Source organism: Martes martes (genome assembly GCF_963455335.1).
Source record: "Martes martes genome assembly, chromosome: 12".
NCBI lineage: Eukaryota > Metazoa > Chordata > Mammalia > Carnivora > Mustelidae > Martes > Martes martes.
The window spans coordinates 76,838,934-76,862,641 of record NC_137900.1 but is presented as its reverse complement, the minus strand read 5'-3'; the positions used below and the strand labels follow the sequence as shown (position 1 = coordinate 76,862,641).

At 55.4% G+C, this 23,708-nt stretch overlaps 1 protein-coding gene across 1 annotated transcript in view; it reads right to left on the bottom strand.

Annotated features, from left to right (window-relative positions):
* COL27A1 (collagen type XXVII alpha 1 chain) overlaps positions 1-23,708 on the bottom strand; it is a gene marked incomplete at its 5' end in the record, with an annotated part of 135,923 nt that overhangs the window by 103,397 nt on the left and 8,818 nt on the right. The window contains 3 exons of the mRNA XM_080819190.1: positions 8,758-8,811; positions 12,838-12,891; positions 20,973-22,702. Coding sequence (XP_080675316.1) covers positions 8,758-8,811; positions 12,838-12,891; positions 20,973-22,702 — 1,838 coding nt within the window. The remainder of the gene's footprint in view (positions 1-8,757; positions 8,812-12,837; positions 12,892-20,972; positions 22,703-23,708) is intronic.

Genomic DNA, 23,708 nt, shown 5'->3' with positions numbered 1-23,708 from the left:
GTAGGCATGTGCGTACACATTCTCTCACATGTAGGTGCACACACATGGGCACACTCACACATACACACGGGTGTGTGCTCACGTACACACATGCACACGGGTGCATGCAAACACACACAGGCACACGGGTGCACGCTCTCATACACACACGCACACACATCCCCCAGCGTCTTGGGTTTCTTGGCAAGGACCCAGTGAGATAATGGATGTGACCCATGGGAGAGGTAGTTTGGCCAACTTTAATTAGCTCCCATTTGGTCCCTTTCTTCATCGGAACCCAGCCCTTCCGAATCCTGGCTCCACTGCTCTCCACAAGAAGCCACTACACTTGAACTGGACAGAGCCTTACAGAGGACAGGTCTCTCTGCCACCGACCCCATGTCCAACACTGTGTCCATTCGTCCTCTTAACACTGATGGTTGCAATTCAGGACTGAGCCCCAGGTTCAGAGAGGCCGGGTCTCTGCCTGGGGTGACACACAGGTAAGAGACAAGGTCCTCCCAGGTCTGGCTAGTGCCCGCGCTCATTTACCCGTTTATGAATGAAAAGCCTGGCTGCTTCTCCAGCACTCCCTCTGACCGGGTGACAGCCGTCCCTGGGGGAAGACCAGGCCCTCCCTGTTGGAACACCAACATCCTGTCCACCTGGGCCCCTCCAGGTCACTTCTGCAGAACCCACCCTCTGGGACCTACCACCTCGCCTTGGCCGCCCCCACACACATCTCCCACCCTCTGCTCCTCACAAGCCCCACTCCAATGCCTTTTATGTCCATAGTGCAAATACAAAGCCAAGCTCAGGGCTACCAAGGATTCCAATGGCCAAAAAAGGACAGCAGATTTTCCCCACCCCGCCCTCGCCCACCTCGGTCTGTGGCTGGTAGAGCAGCTGGGCTTGAGACGCAGTCAGGGGTGGGCCTTCGTGTACCCTGTTCTGTCATTTTATAAAAGGGGAAACCAAGACCTGAAGATACGATGGACTAGCTCCCCTGTCCGGGCTCCTTACCTGGGCCATTGCCGTCATGGGCGGATTTCACTCTGCATTCTCAGCAGCTGGCAAAGTGCTTAGGAGGTAAGCCCTACCCGAGTACAACAGCCACAAGTACAAATACATAGTGAACATGTACTCTGAGCCAAGCTTTGGGGTGAACACAGAACACCGCCATGGGGAACATGGCACAGTTCATGTTCATGGGGGCCTCTCGAAGGAGAAATCAGAGACCAGTAATGATAATCAGCACTAGCATTTACTGGGTGCTCTTCTGAGCCCTGGACACATAAATCCGTGAGGTAGCAACGATCACCATCCCATTTCACAGATGGGTAAACTAAGGTACAGAGAGGCTAAGTCACTTATCCAAGGTCGTATAATATGTAAATGGGACTTCGACCCAGGGAGAGGGTCTGGTTTCAGAGCCCAAGCTCTTTACCTGTCAGTACACTACAGATTAAGAACTACCATCCAATGATAAGTGGAATAAGGAGGACATCTGGGAGAACTTGACCCAGACAGAGGGGAAATCCCTGAAGGGAGCTCCAGCTAAGCTAAGGCTGGAGGAAGTCAAGGAGGGAGGCAGATGAACTTTCAACTCCAGGGATGCTGGAAGCACCCCTGGTCAGGCGAAGGTGTGACTTCTGGGATGGAGAAGACTATATGGCTTCCCAGCCAGATTCCTACAGATTCCCCAGTGACAGAAAGAAGGAATATATAAGGTCTAATTAATTGCTTACACATTGGTTAAAATGAGAACCTGGTTGCCAACCCAGCTCTCCAGCCAACAAACCTATGTGACCCTGGGCGACCCCCTTTCCCTGTCTGCGTGGGGAATGGTACTCCCTCCGAACTCGTTAACAGAGCCTCTGGGAACCAGAAGACAGATGGGAAGGTATATCCTTAGCCATAAATGCTACAAATATAGTGGGAGTGGGGACTATGCCGAGCTCCTTTTCTGCAGGTAGGGCTGGAAAGCAGAGGAATAGAGGGTTCTGAGAGGCCGAGGTCTAGAGAGGGACCGACACAAAGGAGGAACAGATCGTGAAGGATTGGGAAATTCTGGGCCAGAAGTCCCCTGCATAGGTCATCTCTAATCCAAGTACCCAGCACAAGGCCTGGAACAGAAGAGACATCATAAAACATTTCACAGATGAGCAAATGAATGAATAGACTCTCAAGAGACAACTCTAAGGCTGGGATTGGCTCAGACGGGCTTCCACTGAAGACAGCCTGGGCCTCCCACTATCACTATGTCATGTGTTTAGAAGTTCCGGCCAATGCAATAGGGCAAGAAAAACAAATGGGACAATTAGCCTTTGAGGAAAAGGAGACAAAAGTATGTCCTTTTTTGCAAGCAATATGAGGACCTGTCTAGAAAATACAGGAGAACTAACTGAAATACTGTTAAAATCAATAAAATCACACAGTACAGGGTGTGGTTATAAAATAAACACAAAAAGTACAAAAATACAAAAGTCAACAGTCCTCGTCAGTAGCTGACAGCCAGCTAGAAAATGGAATGGGGAAAATATTTCACTCATAACAGCAACAAAAATATAAAATTTCTAAGCAAAAACCAGAGCTGTGCCGGCCTTATACAATAAAACCTATAAAAGTTTACTAAGAGGTGTTTAAAAAACTCAACCAAATGAGAAGACATGTTATGGTTTTAGATAGGAAAACGTAGTATTTTAAAACTGCTAATTCTTGGGTGCCTGGGTGGCTCAGTGGGTTAAGCCTCTGTCTTCGGCTCAGGTTACCATCTCAGGGTCCTGGGATCGAGTCCCGCATCGGGCTCTCTGCTCAGCAGGTAGCCTGCTTCCCCCCTCTCTCTCTGCCTGTCTCTCTGCCTATTTGTTATCTCTCTCTGCGTGTCAAATAAATAAATAAAATCTTTAAAAAATAAGAAATAAAAAAATAAAACTGCTAATTCTTTACAAATTAATACACACATCTAATATAATTCCAATAAAAATCCCAAGGATGTTTTTAAGGAAATGATTAAGATGGGCATTAAGTTCATCTGACAGAATAAAGAGCCAGAAACATTTTAAAATAACAAGGAAAGAAGACACAAAAAGATCACAGATGTCATATAAAGTAGTATTTTAGCAAAAAGTATACAAACAGAGCAATGAAACATATTTGAATGGCCGGGAATAGATCTCGCTCTATCATATGATAAGCAGTAGAGTCAAGGTTATTTAATAAATGGTTAACTATGGGGGAAAAAATAAAGTTACAGCCCCATCTCATACCCACCCCCCTATGAAGATTAACACCAGATGGTTTAAAATCTTTAAGAATACAAATGAAACTATGCAATGACTAGAATATAAATGAATACCTATCTGATCATGTGGTGGGGAAAAAATGTCCAAGTATAAACGTGAGGAACAATAAATTTTACATATGGGAGGAACCCTCTCCAAACTCCTGACATAAGTTCCTCCATAAGTTCGTGTTAGCTGTTATTGTTAGTCCAAAAAAAATAGATAAAACTTTTATTTGTGAATATCATCATGAACACTCTTCAGGCAAACAGCCAAACTGAAATATACTCACAAGGCCGATGAAGCCTGTGTAATCTTACTATGCAAATATCAGTAACTGTACAAATCCATAATGAAAGACAGCATCCCAACCCCCCAAATAAACAAATGCATAAATGATAAAATACAAATGGCAAACAGATATAAGAAAAGCCTTCTTCTTCTGGGTGATCAATGAACTGAAGTGAAAACAATAAAGTGACTTTTATTTGTTTATTTATTATTATTATTTTTTTAAGTGACTCTAGAAGGCAACTGCTAATAAAACAAGCAAACCCATAAAGCACTAATGTGCAGGGCATATTTTAATTTATACACACGTATGGGTGCCTGTACGTGTAGCTGCATCTGTATCTTTGTGTCTGTATGCATGCATTTTAATATGTTATATATGTATATTAGCATATATATTACATTACATGTATGCTAACATATGTTAAGAAATAAAAATTCTGATTTATTTTGATTAAAAATATATATATGCTACTTATATAGAACTTGTGTCTATAATATATACATACTCAAACATATATATAATGTATATGTGACTTACTCTACAGAGGAAGGCCATAGAACTATGGAGCAAAATTGCCTTGTAGCTAAAAGCACATACAGGCTTTGGAGTTAGGCAGCAGAGGGTTCAAATCCTGTCTCTGCCCCTTATCAGAAATGTGACTCTGGTCCAGTTACTTTGCCACTTAGACCTTAGTTTTTTCATCCGTAAAATGGCAGTGGTAACTTCAGCCCCACAAAGGGTGTAAAGCTCTTGGCCAGTCCTTGGCCCAGTCCTCAAAAGGCACTCAGTGCTAATCACCAGGCAGAGCCACTGCAGACAGCTTACTTTCTTCTTGATACTTTCTAGACTATTCCACACGTTCCTTAATGAGCATGCCCCACCTCTGCCATCAGAGGAAGGGCAAGTGAAGGCTGGGACTTGAGAACCCTGCAGGCTTTCTCCACCTCAGCCCCAACCAGCTCTGCTGGCAGCCCCCTGGCTCACCAAGTCTGCTCCTTCCTGCCCGCCTCTCCCCCTGCCCAGGCCCCCCAGTGCCGGAGGGCCCCTAATCATCCTGGGTAATTCACTGCACTGAGCAGGCCACACCAGGAATCGAGCGGCCGCCTGCCAGGAAGAGTGGGGCCGGGCTCCCTCTCCTCTGGCATGGGCAGCCCCGGCCTTCCTGCACAGCTGGGAGGAGGCCCGACTGCCTCCAGCCCAGGGCCCCTCACCTACCCCCAGCCCTGCATCCCACCTGCGTGCACCATGGTGCACATCAGCATCCCCTGCACAGCCACTCTGGGCCTCCCTGCTGGCTGCCAGCCAGGCCCAGCTTCTCAGGCTGCCCGGCGACCTCTGCAGACCTCACCTGATCATGTCGCCTCTGCTAGAAACCTTTGCGCGTCTTCCTGCTGCTGCTCGGATGAAGCCCAAAAGCCTTACCACCACCTCCCAGGCCTGCCGCCCAACCGGGCCTCCTCCTGCGCCTGTGCCTTGTCACCTGGTGCATTTCAGACCTCAGTATGACCCATCTGCCCTCCAGGAAGGTGTGCCTCAGCTCCTAGACCAGCCCAGTCTGCACTGTGGCAGGCATCCCAGGCCTCTCACATGGAGCCATGATCATGACATGATTCTGCATTTATCAGTGTGATTAGCTTGTTTCCACGAAGGCAGGGACTGTCCTTGCTGGGGCCCCAGTACAGGGCCAACACCTTGCCCATACTGACAGCTGACCCTTCCACGGGCCAGCACTGCTCGAAGTAACTCGGTTACTCCTTGTGACAACTCAAGGGGGCAGCGACTCTTCCCCTCCGTTTTCTAGATAAGGAAACTGAGGCACGGAAAGCTGAAGTAATGTACCCAGAGTCAGGGAACTGGGACGTGACAGAGCTGGGGTTTGAACTTCGATCATCTGGCTCCAGGGTCTGTGCTCTTAACCTCTGCCCTCTCCTGCAGCAACACATGCAAGTCGGTTGGCGATATGAATCCATCCAATGACTCAACCCTGGGCCTCCGAGGTCAGCCAGTGCTGTCGTTCTAGGGGGATGGCTCAAAGTCCTGGATCTTGACCCCACGTGGGAGCTGACCTGCCCTCTCCTTGATGGATCTGAACATGGGGTGTACCGGTCTATAGCACATGGGTAAGGCCTTGGGGTCTGAGGGAGGTGGGTCACACTATAACGGCCCTGACAAGGGTCTTTCAGCAAGGATCCCAAAGCAGTCCTGCCAGTGCCAGTCACCGCCAGTGACACCGGGCAAGTCACCTTGGCGTCTTTGTGACTCAAGTCCTTCATTTGATCCTCCTCCCCTTCTAGATCCTCCTAACCCCACTGGTCTCTCCCACCCCTCAGTCTTCATCCCACAAGGCCATAAGGTCCCGAGGGCTCCATAACCTCACTGAAGCAATGAGCGAACAGTGACCCGTCCAGACAGAGTGCGGCCTCCCTGCCACCTGGGCACACCCTCCTGTCTGACTGATTTCTCCATCAACAGCACACAGTAGGTGTTCAATAAACATTTGCCAACTGAAGGAGATGACCGGATTGGTTGGGGGGGGCCCACGATGGCTCTAGGAGGCAACATCGTGTGCAAGAGGGGGAGCCAGCATGGGGCCTGGGGGAGGCCAGCCCTCCAGTCCCACCAGGTCCCCTCCCAGGCCCAAAGGGGATCTGGGACACAGGGAGGACCTTCTCCCCAGAATCATACCCTCGGTGCAGATATACACCATTCTCTGCCAAGCTCAGCTCAGTCAGGAATTCCACTCTGGGAGAGCCTCTGCTTTAACCTTGTCCTGGCCACACCTCAGATCAAGGGCAGCCCAAGGGCAACCCTGAGCCCAGCCAACTGGGGTCTCCCGCCCCACTGGCCTGTCCTGGGGCCACCTGTGCTCACCCCCGGGCTGCAAGCCAGGTGTCTGGCAAAGGGCATGGCTTTTCCCCTTGGCGCTTTATGTAAGCACTACTGGCAGAATCAGCCTCCCATTGCCGTGTATTTTCTGGAACCCACACCCTTCTCTGCAGAAGCAGGCGGGAGTCCCGTCCAGCAGACCCCATGTCCACACGCCCCAGTCCCATGTGGCCGCAGGAAGAGGGGTCACCTGCCAGATACAAGCCTCCCTCAGCACCCCCAGAGCTACTTCTCTAAATGGAGAGAGAAACGGCTGGGGGGGCCCCCCCTCCTGCCTCAGAACATCTGCTGGTGGGATGGGAGCGGGCTACGGGCCAGACCGGGGCCGCCGCGGGCTTGGGGCTGGGGCCCTGCTGTGCGGGCCGGCATGGACCGGAGGAGGGACCTGTGGAGCATCCGCTACCACAGAAGCAAGGAATCAATCTGGAAGCTGGACGGAGCGCAGAAGCAAGGGCGGGAGCGGGACGGAGCGGGATGCTCCAGACGGGACAGTCCCTGAGCAGACCCAGAACGGCATGTTGCTGAGCAAACCTGGCAGTTCAGAATAGCTGGGTCCTCAGCCCTTGAAGGACCCCACGGCCTGGGAGGCTTGAGGCCTGTGCAGAGCAGAGGGGGAGCAAGGGGGCTCCTTCTTTGCGCCTAGCCCACGGCGGGCAGGTCCTGCAGTCCTTTCCTAGATGGCGCCTTCATGTGCCCAAACCTCCATTTCCCTATCTGTACACGGGTACAGGATCTCCTCCCATGTCTTTGGGTCTTTGCAGGGATCAAATGAAGACAAGCTACGTCAAGTACATGCACTGGGCACAGTGCCCACAGTAAGGCCCCGCATACAGGCGATTATTTTTGTCTGTGTTTGCCCAGGAAGACAGCTATGCTATCAAACCCTGCACCATTCACCTCATTAAAACCACAGCACTTTCGGGCACTTGCTGGCCATGGGGCACCTTGCTGAGCTTGCTCTGCAAGGAAGGACACCAGCCCAGCCCGGGCCATGTGTCCCAAACTCCCAGATAAGCTGGTGAGTGCCAGAGCCGGCCTTTGGAGGTAGCATGACCTGGAGACCAAGTGGTTAACAGCTTTCCCTAAACCACTCCATCTGCACAACAGCCCTAGCAAAGAATGACCTTGGGGCTGGCCACCCGGGTTACCCCTCAGAGGACAGGCTGGGCCAGGCAGTGTCCTAGCCAGGTACCCCTCTGCCTTCCCTCTGGGCCTGCTTCCCGCCCCTTCAGCACAGCCCCCGTGCTCTTGGCTCCCCTGACCTCGCAACTTCTTTGCCCTCCTCCGGTCTCCAGCCGTTCCTGGAGACCTCCCCATGACCTAAATGTTGCTGGCTGGGCACACTTTTTGGCGCTCTGGCTGCTCATACCAAGTGTGGCCCTGGACAGCCCTGTTTGCTGCTGGAGCACCAGGAACAGAGCGGGGTGCTCCAGGGCTGGGGATCCCAGCAGGTGTCAGGGTGCCACTCACTCTGGTCTCTGTGGTCTCATGGTAAAGTTAACTGAAACATTCTAGGAGGGCTCCTTGGGGCAGGTGGCATCTGTGTGGTCACCTCCACCCCTCAGGGCTCATCTCCAGCTCAGTGCTCTGCAGAGAGCTCCAGAATGTCTGTGTGCATGTATCATCTCCACCTGGCAGGGCTCCCAGTTCCCAAATGAACATGGCCCTCGCCTTCCTTCTCCAGGGTAGCCCGGTTGGGTCACTGAGGCTAACACCAGGGTGTCACTGGTCTCTTACAGCTCCCCCACGGCTGCGTTCTCTCTAAACCACCCCCCCACACACACACATCGTGAGTGCATCCACTTCCGCTCCTCCCACACCCCTAAGCTGGCTGGGCTAGCCTCATCCCTTCCCTGTCCCCTCCCCCACCCCCAGGGTCTCCCTGTCTCTGCTCTGGTCCCCACCTCCTGTCCACATCCACACGACATCCAGCCATCATTCCCAAACACGACCATGTTCTTCCCCAGCTCCAAAGATGACACGCTTCCCAGGATAAGTCTGAAGACCCAGTAAAATTTCCGCCTCTAGTCCGACATTCAAGGCCTTCCCTTTTTGGCAGCAAATGACCCTTCTTCCTGTTCTCCTTCGAGGGCTCTAGGCTCCAACTGCCCGTCCCTCCCTAATCCCTCCCCCAACCAGAAGCTGCACTTCAAGTCCTCACCGTACCACTGCCTGCCACTTGGGAGGCGCTCAGGGGGCGCCCGTGGCACGGAGCCCCTCCCAACAGGGGCCCCTAGGAAGCACCTCCAATGTAGTCCCAACCCCAGCACCCCCTCCATGGCCCTACCCCCAGACCCCACAGCAAATACTCACTTTGGCTCCAGGAGGGCCGGGGAGGCCTGGATTTCCATAAGGCCCAGGAGGACCCTGAAAGGGAAAAGAAACAAAGAGGTGAGGGGAAAGTGGGGGTCACTCCACTTCCCACAGCAATGCCTGGCAGGAGCCTTCCACCCACTGGGTCTTCTCAGCTAGCCAGAAGCTTCTCAGCTTCTTAGCAGGACTGTCATGGCGGCCTACTTTTAGGGAGGGCCCCCTTGATGCCCGGCCCCACCGTGAACACCTGCCATCCATTACCTCATTTTACTCTACGAACCCAAGAGGCAGGGGCTATCATTATTCCTACTTTGAAGATGGAGCCAGTGCTCAGAGAGGTTGAGAACTTCCTCAGGTCGCTCAGCTGCTCGGGGGCCGAGCTAGAGGCCAGCCTGAGATGTGTGACTTCAGAGCACAAGGGCTCAACCTCTGAATTTTTCTTTACTGCCTCCTGGCTCTCTCCCCCTGGCTGAGCAGCCCTTCCCAGGCTGGCTTCCCAGGCTCAAAGTGGACTTAGCTACCTGCTTCCCTCCACCGCTGCTCGTCAGTGCCCTGTGCCATTCCCATCATCTGGCATTTCCTTCTGATCCGTCCCCTCCAACTGCTACCAGCCCTGTCCTTCGAGGCCTGGACGTACATGCCACCTCCTCCAGGGGATCGTCTAGGACTTCGGCCTAATGGCACTGCTCCCTTTTGACTCCAGCGGGACTGTGATGTGAGCCTTTGGAGTCGAGAGCCCAGTGAAGGGAGGACTTGGCATCTTCTGAACAAAGGAGCCTCCCTCCTGTGGCCACAGCCCAGCCAGAGAGCTCTCCCTTAGGATCCTATGAGCTTTGAGCTGACAGGTCCTCCAGGGGCCTTGAAGCAGCTAGGAAGACTGGGCCCAGAGTGTCAAAGAGTCTTGGCCAAGTCACACAGCAGAGAGGTGGCCAAGCGAGGGCTGGGACCCAGGCCTGCTGGCTTAGGGTCCAGGCCTTATTCATGGCACCAGATTTTCCCAGGTCCTCTCTGAATCCTGCGGAACAGCTGGAGCCTGTTATGTCCACTTTCTCCAGCAAAGGCCCTGGGTTAGGGTCTTGCAGCCAGTAATAGACACAGAGCCTGAAGAGTGGGGTCACTCCCCAGAGTCTTTGTCCAGCAGGAATAATCTGGAGCATTGGGGGTGTGGAGAGACGGCTCAAGAAGCCCAGAGGTGCCCCACCACGCCAGCTTCTAGACACACTGCCCTTGTCCCTGGCCCCTCTTGACTCATCTGGCTGGCTGTGTATGAACTTGCTTCCTTCCTCCCTCTCCGAGGCCAACTTTCCAGCTGCAGCCTGTCACATTCCATCCAAGACACCTCCCTCTTCCTCGATGCCTGCACAGGGACCCTCCCCTTCTCTAAACACGTTGAAAAGGAACAGTGTTCAGAAGCTCACTCGGCCTGGGGTTGAGAACGGTGTCATGGGTGACCCTCCTTCTAAAATAACCCGCTCTCCAGCCCTCTCCAGCATTCCACCCAACACGGTCTTCCAGCACAAGGACGGGACTTGGAACCAGCTGTGAGCAACCCCCTTCCCCAGCCTTGCTCTCCCCAACAGAGACCCCCGCCGGTCTCTAAGGAATCCGGAAGACCTGAGATACTCACTCCAGCCCAGTCTCCTGGGGTCTAACCTCAGAGCTCAGATGGAACTGGGTCTAAGATGGGTAGGCGTGTTTGAGAAGGGGCCCCTGACCAACACTCCAGAAACAGGCGTGGGCTGTGGGAAGCCAGGGGTGGCTACCTTCTCCCCAGTTCTGCCCCCGGTTGCCCCAAAGATGGCAGGCTGGAGTGCTCGGCTACCCACCCGGCCTGTAGCCTGTAGAAGCAGGGGCTTCCTGCTTTCCTCGCCCCCCACCTCCCCACCCCTCTCCCGCCACTGCCTTGCAAAGAAACGGAGCACATAGTTGACCAGGAGCCAAGCAGACCAATACTGTAAATGCTGCGGCCCAGAAAGCCGGGTATGGGGAGGGCCCAGGGATTCCCCAACATCCTTGCACAGGCTGGGGAAGTACGTGGAGGTGGGAAGGGGGATGCCACTGAGCTTTGGACAACCTCCGGTAGGGCCCTGCCACTCCCCGAGCCCCAGAGCTGTCATCGTGCAGAGAGGAGCTGGGATGGTCTACTTTTCGCATTCTACTATCTCTGGAATTTTATGATCTATGGAATTTCTAGCCTAGAAACAGGATGATGGCGGGGGGAGGGGCTGCGTGGTGGGGAGGGAGAGCACACAGAAAGCCTGAGAAGGATGATGGGAGAGTCATTCCCTCACTCATGGAATTTCACAGCTGGGAGGAACCTTGGAAATACGGTTCCAAGGAAATGCCTTGGCAAATCCTGAGCAGACTCCATGCTTTATAGATGGGAAACTGAGGCCCAGAGAAGGGAAGGGATTTGCCTAAGATCACACAGCTTCTGGGGGGAAATGTTGTTGACTCCCAGACTAGAACTCCTTAGTAACCATTTGCCCAGCACCTGTTGCATGCAGGGCACTCTGCTAGGCAGCGTGTGAGAAAGAGAAAGAAACAGAGCCTGGCTCTGGTCCAGAGGGGCTCGTTTGGGTAGAGAGAAATCAGCGTGATAGATGGTTAAGATCACAGGTTCTGGGATCAGACTGTCTGGGTTCAATCCTAGCTCTGGCATTGACACTCTGGTTGACTTTCTCCAAAGTAACCAAACTTTTCTGAGCCTCAGTTTCCTCATCTAGAAGCATGGGGACGACATGGGAACCCATTTCTCGGGAAGGCTGGGCTGGTGGGACGAGATCACCCAATCGCAGCTCCGCCAACAAAGGTCAGCGGTCTGCGTGAGCTTTAGGAAAGTCATCCGTGCCATCCAGAGCAGCGAAAACCTGCTGCAGGAACTCGGAGAAGGGGGCAGTCGTCAGCAAACGAGATGGCATTTGATCTCAGCAGGGGATGGAGAAGGAGCTTGCAAAGAAGGGCACGCCAGGTCAGGCCAAGAGGCTGACCTAGCAAAGGTGCAGAGGAGGCATTCGGAAGGGCAAACTGCCTGCTAAGTCAAAGGGCCTCATCCTGCACCCAGGCTGCAGGAACCCTGGTACTTCTGGGGTCCCCAGCTCTGGGTAAGTGCTCCACGGAGACTCTGGAGCCAGGAGGAAATGCTGCCTCAGACAGCAGATTCCAGAGCCCTGGGCCCAGAGAGCACAGGGCCAGGTCTGGAGTAATTGCATAACCAGAACCATCCGCTGGGCTCCGAGCTAAAAATATGCCCCAGGCAGCTGTCTCTGCCAGAGCCTTGCCAGGCACCCAGCGTGGGAAAGGCTGATTCAGCCTGGGTGCAGGTGCCAGGCATCATGGGTCTGAGCCCTCTTGGGAAAAGGACAGATTTTTCTCCAAGAGGACCCCCAGGGGTGCCAGCATAGTTCAGGGACTAGGTTCCCATCCTGGCTCTTCTATTTCCTATATGTTCGGCTTCCTCATCCCCAACATGCGAATGATTATCCTGGTCCACGGGGGTCCTGGGGCAGGGGAGAGGGGCTCAAACAGAGCCGTGTTCCCTGCACGCAAGGCATAACATGGGAGTTCTTTTCCACACCAAGGCTCAGGCTAGCTCCTCTCTGCCGCTGCAGCCCTGCGAAGCCATCCTTCCACCTCTGATCAAAACTCTCAGCATGGGGATCTCCCCCCTACCTTGCCCGTGTCGGCATCCCCACCCCAGGATGGCCCCGTGGAGATGGGAGGAGGGACACAAGGGTCGTGTCCTCCCAAGGCAGCTTTTCTCCTGGACAAACGCTGAAACCCATCAGCTCAGGGGATGTGGTCGGCAGAAACCCCTTCTCCACTCCAGGCTGCCAAGGGTGATACCCACCACGAACACCTGAGACCCTATAAGAGGTCATTGCTGTCCCTATGGCATGCCTGTCCACACAGCGCCCCCAAAAAGCCCTGAGTTCGCTCCAATGGACAAAGTGAAAAATGGGTGCTGGGGGGAGGCAGGAAACAGCCTGGGGACACACAGCAAGTCTGAAACTTCAGGGGCACTGGGACACAGGCCAAAGAGCCAGCCAGAGACCCAAAGGACAGCGTGTGATCACTTACCCGAGGCCCCCGTGCACCAGGGGGCCCAGGGAGCCCAGGCAGCCCAGGGGGACCCTGAAAGAAAAAGCAAGAAGACAGCGTCAGCGCCACAGGGCAGCAGGGAATGGGTTCAAGCAGTCGTTCCACAAGCATCTCCAGAGGTCTGGGCATGGACACTCCACAACCGAGAAGAGGGGTTCTCTGAGACCTTAGAAACTCATGCTCTTTGGGCCTTTCAGGCCTTTGCAGCTGCTGTTTCACAGTCTTTTAAGTTTTTGCCTTTTATCATTCAGCAAACTTACCCAGGGTACCACCTCCTCCAGGAAGGCTTCCCCGATCCCTCCCCCAGCTTGAGTCAAGTCCCCGCTTTCCATTTTTTATTTATATATTATTTGGGGAATTGTCTGCCCCAAAGCCTGTCTCTCCCGCTAGACCATGGTCTCCTCAAAGGATCTAATTCGCTCTCCCCAGGACTCAGTTAAATGTCTGATAAGATAAAACAGCAGGAGGGGCGTCTGGGTGGCTCAGTGGGTTAAAGCCTCTGCCTTCCGCTCGGGTCATGATTCCAGGGTCCTGGGATTGAGCCCCACGTCGGGCTCTCTGCTCAGCGGGGAGCCTACTTCCTCCTCTCTCTCTGCCTGCCTCTCTGCCTACTTGTAATCTCTGTCCGTCAAACAAATAAATTAAAAATCTTAAAAAAAAAAAAAAGATAAAACAGCAAGAGACCTCAGAGCTCAGCCAAGTTCTCCGCAGAGCCAGACAGGGAAGGGATTTGCCCACGGCGTATCTGCGTACATGGAGAGGCCGGGCAGCGTATAGGGTATAGACAAAGGGTTTTGCATCCGACAGGCCTGGGTTCAAACCCCATGCTGCCACTTACCAGCTGGGTTTGGGCAAGTTCTTCAGCCAGCCTGTGCCTATAAAACGGGGGCAAGAATACCCTCTTCACAGGACGGTCACAAGGATGAAATGAGAGACGGTGAATGTTTAACACAATGACTGGGGTCTAAACATCACTCAAATGTTCCATCTGTTCCAGGGGTCACAGCCTGATCCAACTTTCATCACTGCTCCCAGAGAACCCGCAACAGCCCCCTCATTGGTCTCCCCATGTCCACCTTCTCTCCCCTCCTGTCCTCCTCACCACAGCCTTGTTCATCTTCCCAAAGTACTCTCCTGCTCAACGACATTCAATGGCTCCCTATTTCCCACAAGAGAAAGGCCTAACCCTGCAGCATGGAAGGGAGGCAGCCAAGCAGACTTACTGAATGGAGGGCTGACCTTCGTTCAAATTCCAGTTTTGCCACTTAATCGCTGGAGATTTCTGCAAGCCCTTCAGCCTGAGTATCCACTGCTCCCCGTCCCCATGGGTTCAGTGGCCACTGCCCCGTCTACCCTGAAGGCATCAATGAGGTTTAACTAAGTGCCTGATGTGAGGAACTGAACACGGAGCCTTCGAAGGAAGCCTGGCTTTCGAGGATGTGTGAGGCCTGGGGAATTCATTTGTTTCAAATAACCATCAACGAGATTCCAGGTTTCCTGCCCGGAGTTAAAATCAGTGTTGAAAACCCAGTACGGTTTGGCTGGTAATTAATCCAGATCTCACGCTGGGCAGCCTCGGTTAACAGTTCTGGCCTATGAACACCACGTGCTTGCTCGGCCATGAATAAAAACCAGAAGAGAGATCCAGACAGGCAGATATGGGCACCAAGGCCCCAGGGGCACTGGAAAGGACCTGGGGGGGGGAGGGGTGGCTGCGTGGCCTCAGGCAAGTCCCAGACACCTCTGAGCCTCCAGGGACCTTTGGCCAAATTGGCTGCGGTCTTCCTTCAATCCAGAGCCTGGGGGCTGGGTGGATGTTTCTCTTCCTCTATCTTGTTCAGCAGGTTTCCCTGCTGGGATTCAGGCCAGGCTCCTCTCAGCTCCTCCCCAGGGAGCGGCAGAGCCCCAGGAACCTGGGTTCACACTGGGCGCCCCCGCATGGGCTCTGGCACGCTACTTCTGTCGAGCCTTCATTCTCCAAGTGTGAAATGAGGATATGAAGGCCCCTAGCTGACAGATAATCTATAAGAAGTGCTAATCCTGGGGCCTGGCACACAGTTAATGCCCAAAAAGTTAGCTGTTGTTTCTGTTAAGCAAGCTCCTGGAAGCTCCCCAACTCAGAATTTTAAACCACCCTCCTTGGCATCTGTTTTGCAGGAAGAGCAAAGATTTCCCTTTCCAGAAGGCCCTCGTTGGCCCTGATCTTCCAGGTGACCCAGAATTAAAGGGAAATGCAGGGGCTCAGGCTAAGCTGTATCGTTACCCAGTATCGTTATCCAGCCCTTTTAGTAGATGAGACCCCGAAGAGCGCTTCAGAGCAGCAAAGCGACTTGCCCCAGTCCACACAGCTAACAGGCAGAACCTGGGTTCAATCTAGGACATTTGATTTGTTCTCCTCTCTTGGGCAGCTTCCACGCAGAGAATCTTAGCTAGGTATGTCCTGATTCGGTGTGCAGCCTTGGCTAAGGCCCTTCCGCTCTGCAGGCATCTAGGGAATGAGCATCCCAGAACCTCCCCTACCCGGGCCCTTCCCGCGTTGCAGGGTGGCAACCACTTCTTTCTCCAGTTATCTGGCGGGAGAGGAAAGGAGGACACCATGCCCAACTCACAGAGAGGAAGCCAAGGCCCAGCGAGGCCAGGCTCATGCAGGGCTCCAGGGAGAGACAGTCTCCAGGAGGTAGAGCTCCCTCAGGGACCCTGGTGGGTCAGCGCTGTGGAGGCCTGGACATTCCCTCTTGGCATTTCTTCTGCCCCAGAAACAGGGGCATCCAGGCTGGGAATCTGACTTCACCCACAACATCTGCAGAGCAGACTCTGAGTGCCAGCTGGGACCCACGGCCCAGCCTGGTGATGTCAGTCCACAGCCCGGCTCCGTGTCATGGTCGCCCAGCCCTCAGCTGCAGGCCTGGCCAGGCTCTCCTCTACCAACCCCGGGCGGGGCTACCCAGCAGCCCAGCTGCAGCCGCAGGCCCAACCCTTCCCCATTCAGGACTTACTCTGTCCGTGGGCAAGTGAGGGTGGGCGCCCCCTGCCCCCTCTCGCCTGATCCGAGACCCTGTCTGTTCTCCACGCAGTGGAAAAACGCTGCCATTTCTTTCCAAGGCCTGAAGCCTGAGCGGGTGACTCTGGGATGATTCACGAAGGCCGGGGTGGGATTTTCCACTCCACGCTGCAAACAACGGGGCCTCTGAGAGGGCCCAGAGCAGAGGGGGAGGGGAGCGGGGGCCACGGGCCTGCCTGGGGGAGGTGAAGGAGGCCTGGGCTCTAGAGCTCGCACAAACACAGCCATGGAAACAAACAAGCAGCGGCTCTGGGCTTTCCCCGGGGGTCCTGGCCTCCGACAGCAGGACCTAGGGGAACCCTGTCCCATGGAACAAGTCCACCCTTGTGTCCAGCTGCAATAGCCCGCCTGCCAAGCCTTGCAGAAAGAAGTAAGTCCTGGCTGGCACGGCCCGAGGCAGCAAGCAGAGTGGTTTCCCGGCCGAGGATCTGGGAGACCTGAGTCCCGGCCTGCGTGTGCTGCTGAATGCCGGTGACCCTATGCTGGGACTCTTCAGTCTCTGGGCCTCTGCTCGGTGCCTGTGGCTTGATGGGGAGAGGTAAGGGCCCTCAAAGGGCCCTCCCACTTCCGACCATCTGAGCGCACCGTTATTCCCAAGAATAGCTCTCGGGGCTCCGAGATTTTTTCCCCCAGTCTCTGTCCTAGGGAAGGGCCTCCTGGGCCAGGGCTTTTCCGTACGGCCTTACACAGATTACTGCATCTCCCCGTGCCTCCAGGCCTCAGTTTGTCCAGCTGCAAAATGGGGAAATAACATCCAGCTTCCAAGATAATGTAAGCAGGTGCTGGTTTTTCTCCACTTGTCCCCCAGGTCTCTTGTGTGCCCTGGGAATCCGGCCTACAGGCTGCAGCCTCACGCCTTCCTGCTCTCTGCTTCTGGCTGGGTCTGGCCAACGGGAGGTCCCGACAAGAGACGGAAGAGCGGACAGAGTGAGTGGGCGGGGACTTTCTCTACCCAGTGGAGGACTACAGACTACCGTTCACACTTTAACTTTCGCTGGGTTCTGGTCACACATGCCTTCCCCTTGTACCTTCAGGTCTGACCTGTGTGCTTTGCCAGCTGCTGTCGGTTCTTTTGATGCCGCCCACACCTCTGCAAATTGCCCCTGCCTTGAACTCTCTCAATGACCTTGTTCCCCACCTGGAGCTGCAGGATACGGCAGGCAAACTGCTTAGCTCAGAGCCTGATACATAGTAGGAGCTCAAAAAACATTTTGCTAAAGACAAGGCAAAACAGCCCTCATTCTCCTGGGTTCTAGATGGTAACTAGGACAAGGGGTGAATTTCTCAAGCGCTAGCTCCAATTCCTAACCACCAACAGTAGGAAGGCCCTCCTGGATCCAGACGGTCCCAGTCCTCCTAAGGCAGTGATACCCTCATCTCAACCATCAGCACATCAGTAAACAGCCACAACCAACCACCGGGACCAGGTTCTAGCGCTGGATGCTTTATGTCCCTCATCTCGATTGATCCATACAACAACTCTAGAAACGTAGGGAGTACCATATCTCCGTTTTGCAAAGGTAAAAATGGAGGCTCAGAGAGGTTAAGTGACTCACCAAAGGTCACACAGCACCTGGCCCCAAGAAGTCACTCAATCCACATTTGCTGACAGAATGAAAAGATGGCTGGATAAGGGAGTGGTTCCAACCCAGGTCACTCCAAATGTGAAGTCTGTGCGCTGTTCCCCTCCACGCGGCCTCCTGACTCCACCAGCAACAGAGATCTGTGTAACCTCAAGGAGCCTGTCCTGGGAGTCAAGACAACCTTTTTTTTTTCCGTAAAGATCACATTCCTTCATTCATTTCACAGATAGTCATGGAGCATCTGCTGTGGGCCAGGCTCTCATCCGGGTCTCCCGGAGGTGACGCTTGCAAAAAGTGCAAGCGAGTGCAAATGCCAGCGGCCTGATCATGAATAAATAAGGCCTTGACTCGCCTCCTCCCAGGCGTGGGGCTTCTGTGCAGCTTCTGTGCAGTCTCTGTGAACCGCAGCCTCCCCGCCCCTCCTCACCCGGGGCCCAGCTCAGCTTTTCCATGCTCCCCCCTGCCGCTGCTGGGGCTCCCACAGAGCTCCCTCGCTCCGTGGCTACAACCGCTGGCAGGCCCGGGGCCCGGAGCTGTCTCCGCCTCTGCCAGTCCGACTCCTGCCCCTGGGGACCACGCGGATCCCATCAGACCCAGCCGCAGCACCCATCTCTGGCTCCAAAATAAGAGCCCACTTATTTCTGGGGAGGGAGCTCTTCCAAAGCTGTCAAAGAGGGGAGACGGCCCTAGGGAGAGGAAAGAAGTTCCCAAAGTCACCCAGCAGAAACATCTCCAAGGGGCCTTGGAGATCACCCAGCTCGCTTCCTCACAGGAGATGAGAGCTATTCTTAACTTCCATTCTGCAGAAACCAAGGCTTCGCGTGGCTCAGGGCCACAGAGCTAGTAAGGGGCGGAGTCAGAATTGGAACCCAGGTCTGCATGTCCGCAGACGGTGGACAATTAAGCCCCTGACCCAGAGCAGCATGGCGTCTTCTCTGCTGGGATGATATCCTAAATGTCTATGGGGGGTCGGAGGCATGTAAGATGGGACAGAGGGGGTGGGAGCCCTTGTCACCACCACTCAGAGATGCCACTTCCATTATGGGAATTCTGGGCTCTGCCATAATAGAAATGACCAGCTTGTCACCTGCTACATGATGGGCTGGACAAGGCTTCTCAAAGTTTTTTGGGTTCCTATTTGAATGAGGCTAGGTTCTGAGCTGAGGGAGGGTGGGACTAGGGGACAGGGTGGGGCATGAGGTGGGAGGCTACCCAAGCAGACTGCCCTCTTCCCTCTTGCCCTTGGCCTTCCAGGGTTGGAGGAGCAGGGACAGCCAACGGCCTCTCTGGATGTCAGGAACCCAAAGTCTTATTCCAGTCCCTGCAAGGACATGCTAGGTGCCTTTGGCCGAGTCTTCTGTCCCTCTAGCTACTGTCCCCCCATCTGTAGAGCAGGGATCAGTATTCCCAGCCTGCCCTCCTGACCCAGGTCCTGTGAGGTCCTAAAGGAAGGTACCACTCATGTAACTCATAAATCTGGTAGGTCTAGAAACAGCAGAGTCTTTAGACATTGAGATCTTCCTCTGAGGCCAAGGACAGGCCCCGACACATCTCTGAAGCCCCCAGCCTCCTGCCCTGAGTCTTAGAGTCTCAGAGTGGACCCTCAGCAGAGTGGGATGGAATGTACCCATCTTGGCATCTTGCCCTGGGGTGTAAATTTCAACTCTGTTGTGTGCCCCTGGGTAAGTCATGGCCCTTTCTGGGCACAGTCTCTAGGCTCTTCACCTGCCCACTGAGGAAGGTTGAATGGAATGATCTCTAAGTACCCATGTACTGAACAGCAGATCTGGAATGAGGCCTCACCCCTTCTGACCCACATCACCAAACCCCAAGGGGACAGTATATAGCCCAGGCACCTGACAGGCTCAAAGGCAGATTCTATACTCTCAAAACCACTCCTGCTCCAATTGTGCCAGCTTGGACATGGCTATCCTCTCCCCACAACACACACAGCCTCCGGAGGCAGGGTTGACCTCCTCCACTGGATGGGGTGGAGACCCCGAGGCCCACACCCTCTCTCAGCGGGGGGGGGGGCATTCACCCCCTTTTGGCCTCATGGCCAGTGAGCCCAGCACCCATACAGCTTGGGAAGCTGAGCTGTCAGGGCTCGGAGGCACCCGGAGCCTGAGTCAGGCTGGGCAGCCTGGAGGGGTGAGAAGCGGTCCTTCTCTTCTCGGCTCCCAACCTCCTGCCCTGACAATTTCGGAGCACAGGACTTGAACAGAGCGTTGACATAATTGCAAAGCAATGCATACAATTTCCATAAGTTCTACAATATGGTTATAATAAAAATGGGCTCTCAGTCCCCTTGGAGACAGGCTGAATAAATATTATTCCTAATGATTATTAAAACTCATTAAGTGTGTTTGTAAGGCCTGGGAATTCCCAGCATCTGCCACCGTCTCCACGTTGTAGGGAGCCTAACCTCAAACACAGAGCCTGGTGGGAAACCCAGCCTCAGGGAGGAGAAAACCACACGGTGGTCATCTCCAAGGCAGGAGAACAGAGCAGAGGCCTGAGCTTTCTGGAAACTCCATCCCCTACACTCCCCACCCGGAGGAATTGGCCTCCAGCTGCAGAAAGGTCGTTGCCCCTGGAGACAGTCCCAGGCATGCTAAAGGCACCGGGCCTGAGAACATCTCCTGCACGTGGAATGTTCTTTCTCCTTTCCTTGACTGTTCAGGCCCACCCTAACCATCCAACAGGGGCCTTGATGTGTGACTCCCCAACAGGGGTCACACATCAAACACTTAGAGGAGCAGGGACAGGGGAAAGGACTGGGTTGGAAGCCCCTGATCAGGAGATGTGGGGACACATGGGAGCGGGCCCATCCTGTCTAAAAGGGAGGCTCTGACCGGGCAGCAGGCCACGGGCTACTGCATCTGTCCCCCTTCCAACAGAAGCTGGTCACCGGGTCTCTTATAAGAAATCTCTCACATTTTTAAAACGTTAGTAACTTATTAAATATTTTTAAACAATGCTGCGTGTGCCAAACAAAACACGTTCAGGACTACCCGTGTGTGACCTTTGTCCGGAGCTCCCAGACTAGCTGGTGGGCTGGAGGGGCTCTCCTCCAGCAGTCGGGAGAGCGGGACTCTGGAAACCACGTGACCTGGGCGCCAGTCAGCTAGTGGTTTTCCTCGAGCCACTTGACCTTCACAGTTGGGTTAGCAGAGAACGACCTGGAGCCTGGGCCCACCCAAGCCCAGGGGTGCTCTGCTCCCAGCGCTGGTCACCAAACCCAGAACTGCCCCAGTGGACCGTGGGTCACAGCAGAGCAGACAATCATGAGCACATCACAGGGAGAGGAACAGGGGACCTGCGAGCCAGCCGAGGCCCTGCCCACAGCCACCTCCCCGCTCTGAGTTGCTTCTCCGGCTCTGCCCTAATGCCAGGATTCACCCCTTGTCCCGACTGCCCCTGCCACCCCCTTGAGCTCCAAGCAACATGCACACCTCACCCCATCTTACCGGCAAACCACAGTCTCCCTTGGGCCCTGGAGGTCCCATCAGCAACGGGAAAGGTGTGGGTCCCGCCAGGTGGAAGAACGAATAGCTGTGACTCGTGGGCCAGGGACTGGAGGACAGGAATCGCATGGGGCCCAACGCTGGGGCCGGGGTGGTCGGCCAGCGGGGCCGGGACAGTCTGGAGCTGGGCCTGGTTGTCAGATCATTCGACGGGACATCCCTGGCTGCCTTCCCAGGTCTGAGGGGGACGGGCTTCCGGGGGCTGCTCTTGGGTCTGGCTTTCTTTGTGGCTTCTGATCCAGAGGGTTTCTTGCTTCTGGTGGGGGCCGAGCCAGGAGCAAGGGTGGGAGGTATCGCTGTGGCTAGCGGAGGGATCCTGGGAGAGCCAGGATGGAGGACAGGGGGCAGGGGCGAAACAGTGAGGTGGGGAGGTCTGTGGGTGCTGGTGCGGGCAGGGGCCGGCTCACTGGTGCGACGGCTCGGCTTAGCCTCGGTCTGGCCCGCTGGGAGAAAAGGCTTTATGGAGGAGCCAGTGGCCAGAAGTAGGGGCCGAGTGCTGGGTAGCAGAGGTCTGGGCGTCACAGGGGTCCTCTGGATCAGCTTCACTGAGGGGCGGGAGGCTTTGGCAGGAAATGGGTGGGAATTGGGGGGCACTGGCTTCTTGGTGGGTGGGGCTGCTTTTGTGAAGGAAGGCTGAGCAGCCTTTTGGGGTCGGCGGGGGCTTTGGACAGGGCCTATTGAAGGAGAAGGGACTGAGAGCCTGGCTGGATGGCTTTTGGGGGTCTTGGTGGCTGAGCTCTTCCGCAATGGCTGGACAGGTGTGGTGGAACTGGCCGGAGAGGCCGGGGGCACAGCAGGGAGCGCTCCACCGGCTGACAGCTTGGCGGGTGGCAGCGGGATCTGGGCTGGGCCCCCTGTGGCCGCACGCCGGCGAGGCTCTGTGGTAGTAGTCCTCAGGGGCTTGGTGGGTGTGACAGGCACTGCAGTCCCCCTGGGATCCCTGCTTGCTGGCCGTGACCCCAGGGCTGGCACAGCAGTGGTCAGGTTCTCCAGGCCTCGCAGGGCAAGGTCGGTCTGGAAGGTGAAAGTCGTGCCCGAGTCTCGGGGAAGGAGGGGTCCCAGCTGGGGCCGGTATGTGTCGGCCTGTCCGCACTGCCTCCTCAGGTGGGTACAGTAATTGTGAGCGACCTGCGTCACAGGGTAGATACTGAACTGGCACAGGGCGCCTTCAAACTGGACCGCATGTGGGTTCATCTTCCCAAAGAGGAAGGAGCCCTCAGGGTCGAGGGCTGGGTCCTTGTGGAAAGGCAGCGGGACAGGCACCCGGCGCTGCCCGCACGCCGTCACAAGGGTGACAGTGCGGCCCCGGAGCTCCAGGGCAAGGTGATGCCAACGCCCGTCGTGCACGTCGAGGTCAAAGGCCACGGAGCGCCGGGGCCCCAGGTGGACGACCGTCTTGCCGGGGAGGAACTGCAGGCCCAGCTGCAGCTTGTGCTTCCGGCTGCGGACGGCGAAAAGGAAGGCATGGTTCACCCGGTGGGAGCAGAGGCTCAGCACCAGCGCCAGCTCTGTGCCCAGGGCGGCGGGAAGGACGGCGGCCGTGGGGGCCTGGAGCCGGCTCCGCTGAGTAAAGATGAAGCCCGATGGGAACGGAATGACCCCCGGGGGCGGGGGGCTCCGGCCACTCCCTGCTTTCGTCCAGCTGAGGCCCAGCCGCTGGAGGACGTCCACATCTGCAGAGGGAGCGCACAAGGGGAGAGGGCACGGTCAGGGCCTGCTCCCGCCCCAGGCCCCTCCAGGCGCACAGACAGGGAGGCCGGTCCACCCGCTGCTACCCCACGCTTGGGGCCGGGAGCGCGGAGTCGGAACCAGTCCTCCGTCTGGCTGAATGACCCTGCCTGTACTTGTTTACAACACAGACCGTGAGCTAGACGTGTGACCTTAGTGCCTCGGTTTCCTCATCTTTTGAATGGGATCACAGTAGCACCAGACTGAGAAAGCTGCCACAAAGAGCAAACAAGCTGGCACGCTTGAAAACAAGCGCCTGGCACCCAGTAAGCACTTGCCAAGGACAGCTGTTCATACCAGAAATAATGACCGTCACCAGAGGCTAGCCGTGAGTATTCAGGCTCTTCTCCTTGTCCATCTCAGAAGCCGCCTCCTCCAGGAAGCCGTCCCATGAGTGAGGGAGCAGGGTCACAGGAGCTCGGTAAGGATGTCCAGCGGGCCTGACTGGTTTGACCGCCTTTAGGAAGGTCCCCAGCCCCCTCTGCACCCCCTAGGTCTCTCTGTGGCCAGAGCAGACTGGGGGAGCTGCCGTCTGTGCAGAAGGAAGAGGACACATCCAATGACTCCCCGCCTCCCTGTGCAGCCTTGGACAGAGCAGAGGAAGCAATCGAGGCATCCTTGTAACCTCTGTCCTCTGGCGAGGCATCTGGACGTCGACTGCGGCCTGGCCAGGTCACATCCGCCCAGTAATTACAACGGTGGGGCTCGCCAAAGGAGGGCTTCCCGCGTGTTTATGGAAAGGCTTCCTGACCTTGCCTCTTGCAGGGTCATTCAACCTCCTTCAGTCGGCCGAGCTGCCAGTGTCTGCAGAAGGCAGCTCCCGAACTCTGACTCGGAAAGGAGAGACCACCTCCGGAACAGGGGCCTGGCTCGGATCCTTGGCTCCCTCCCACCAACCCTCCGGAATTCAGCAACCTAGGCCCTGAGCATGGTACATGGGGTCCGCGTGGG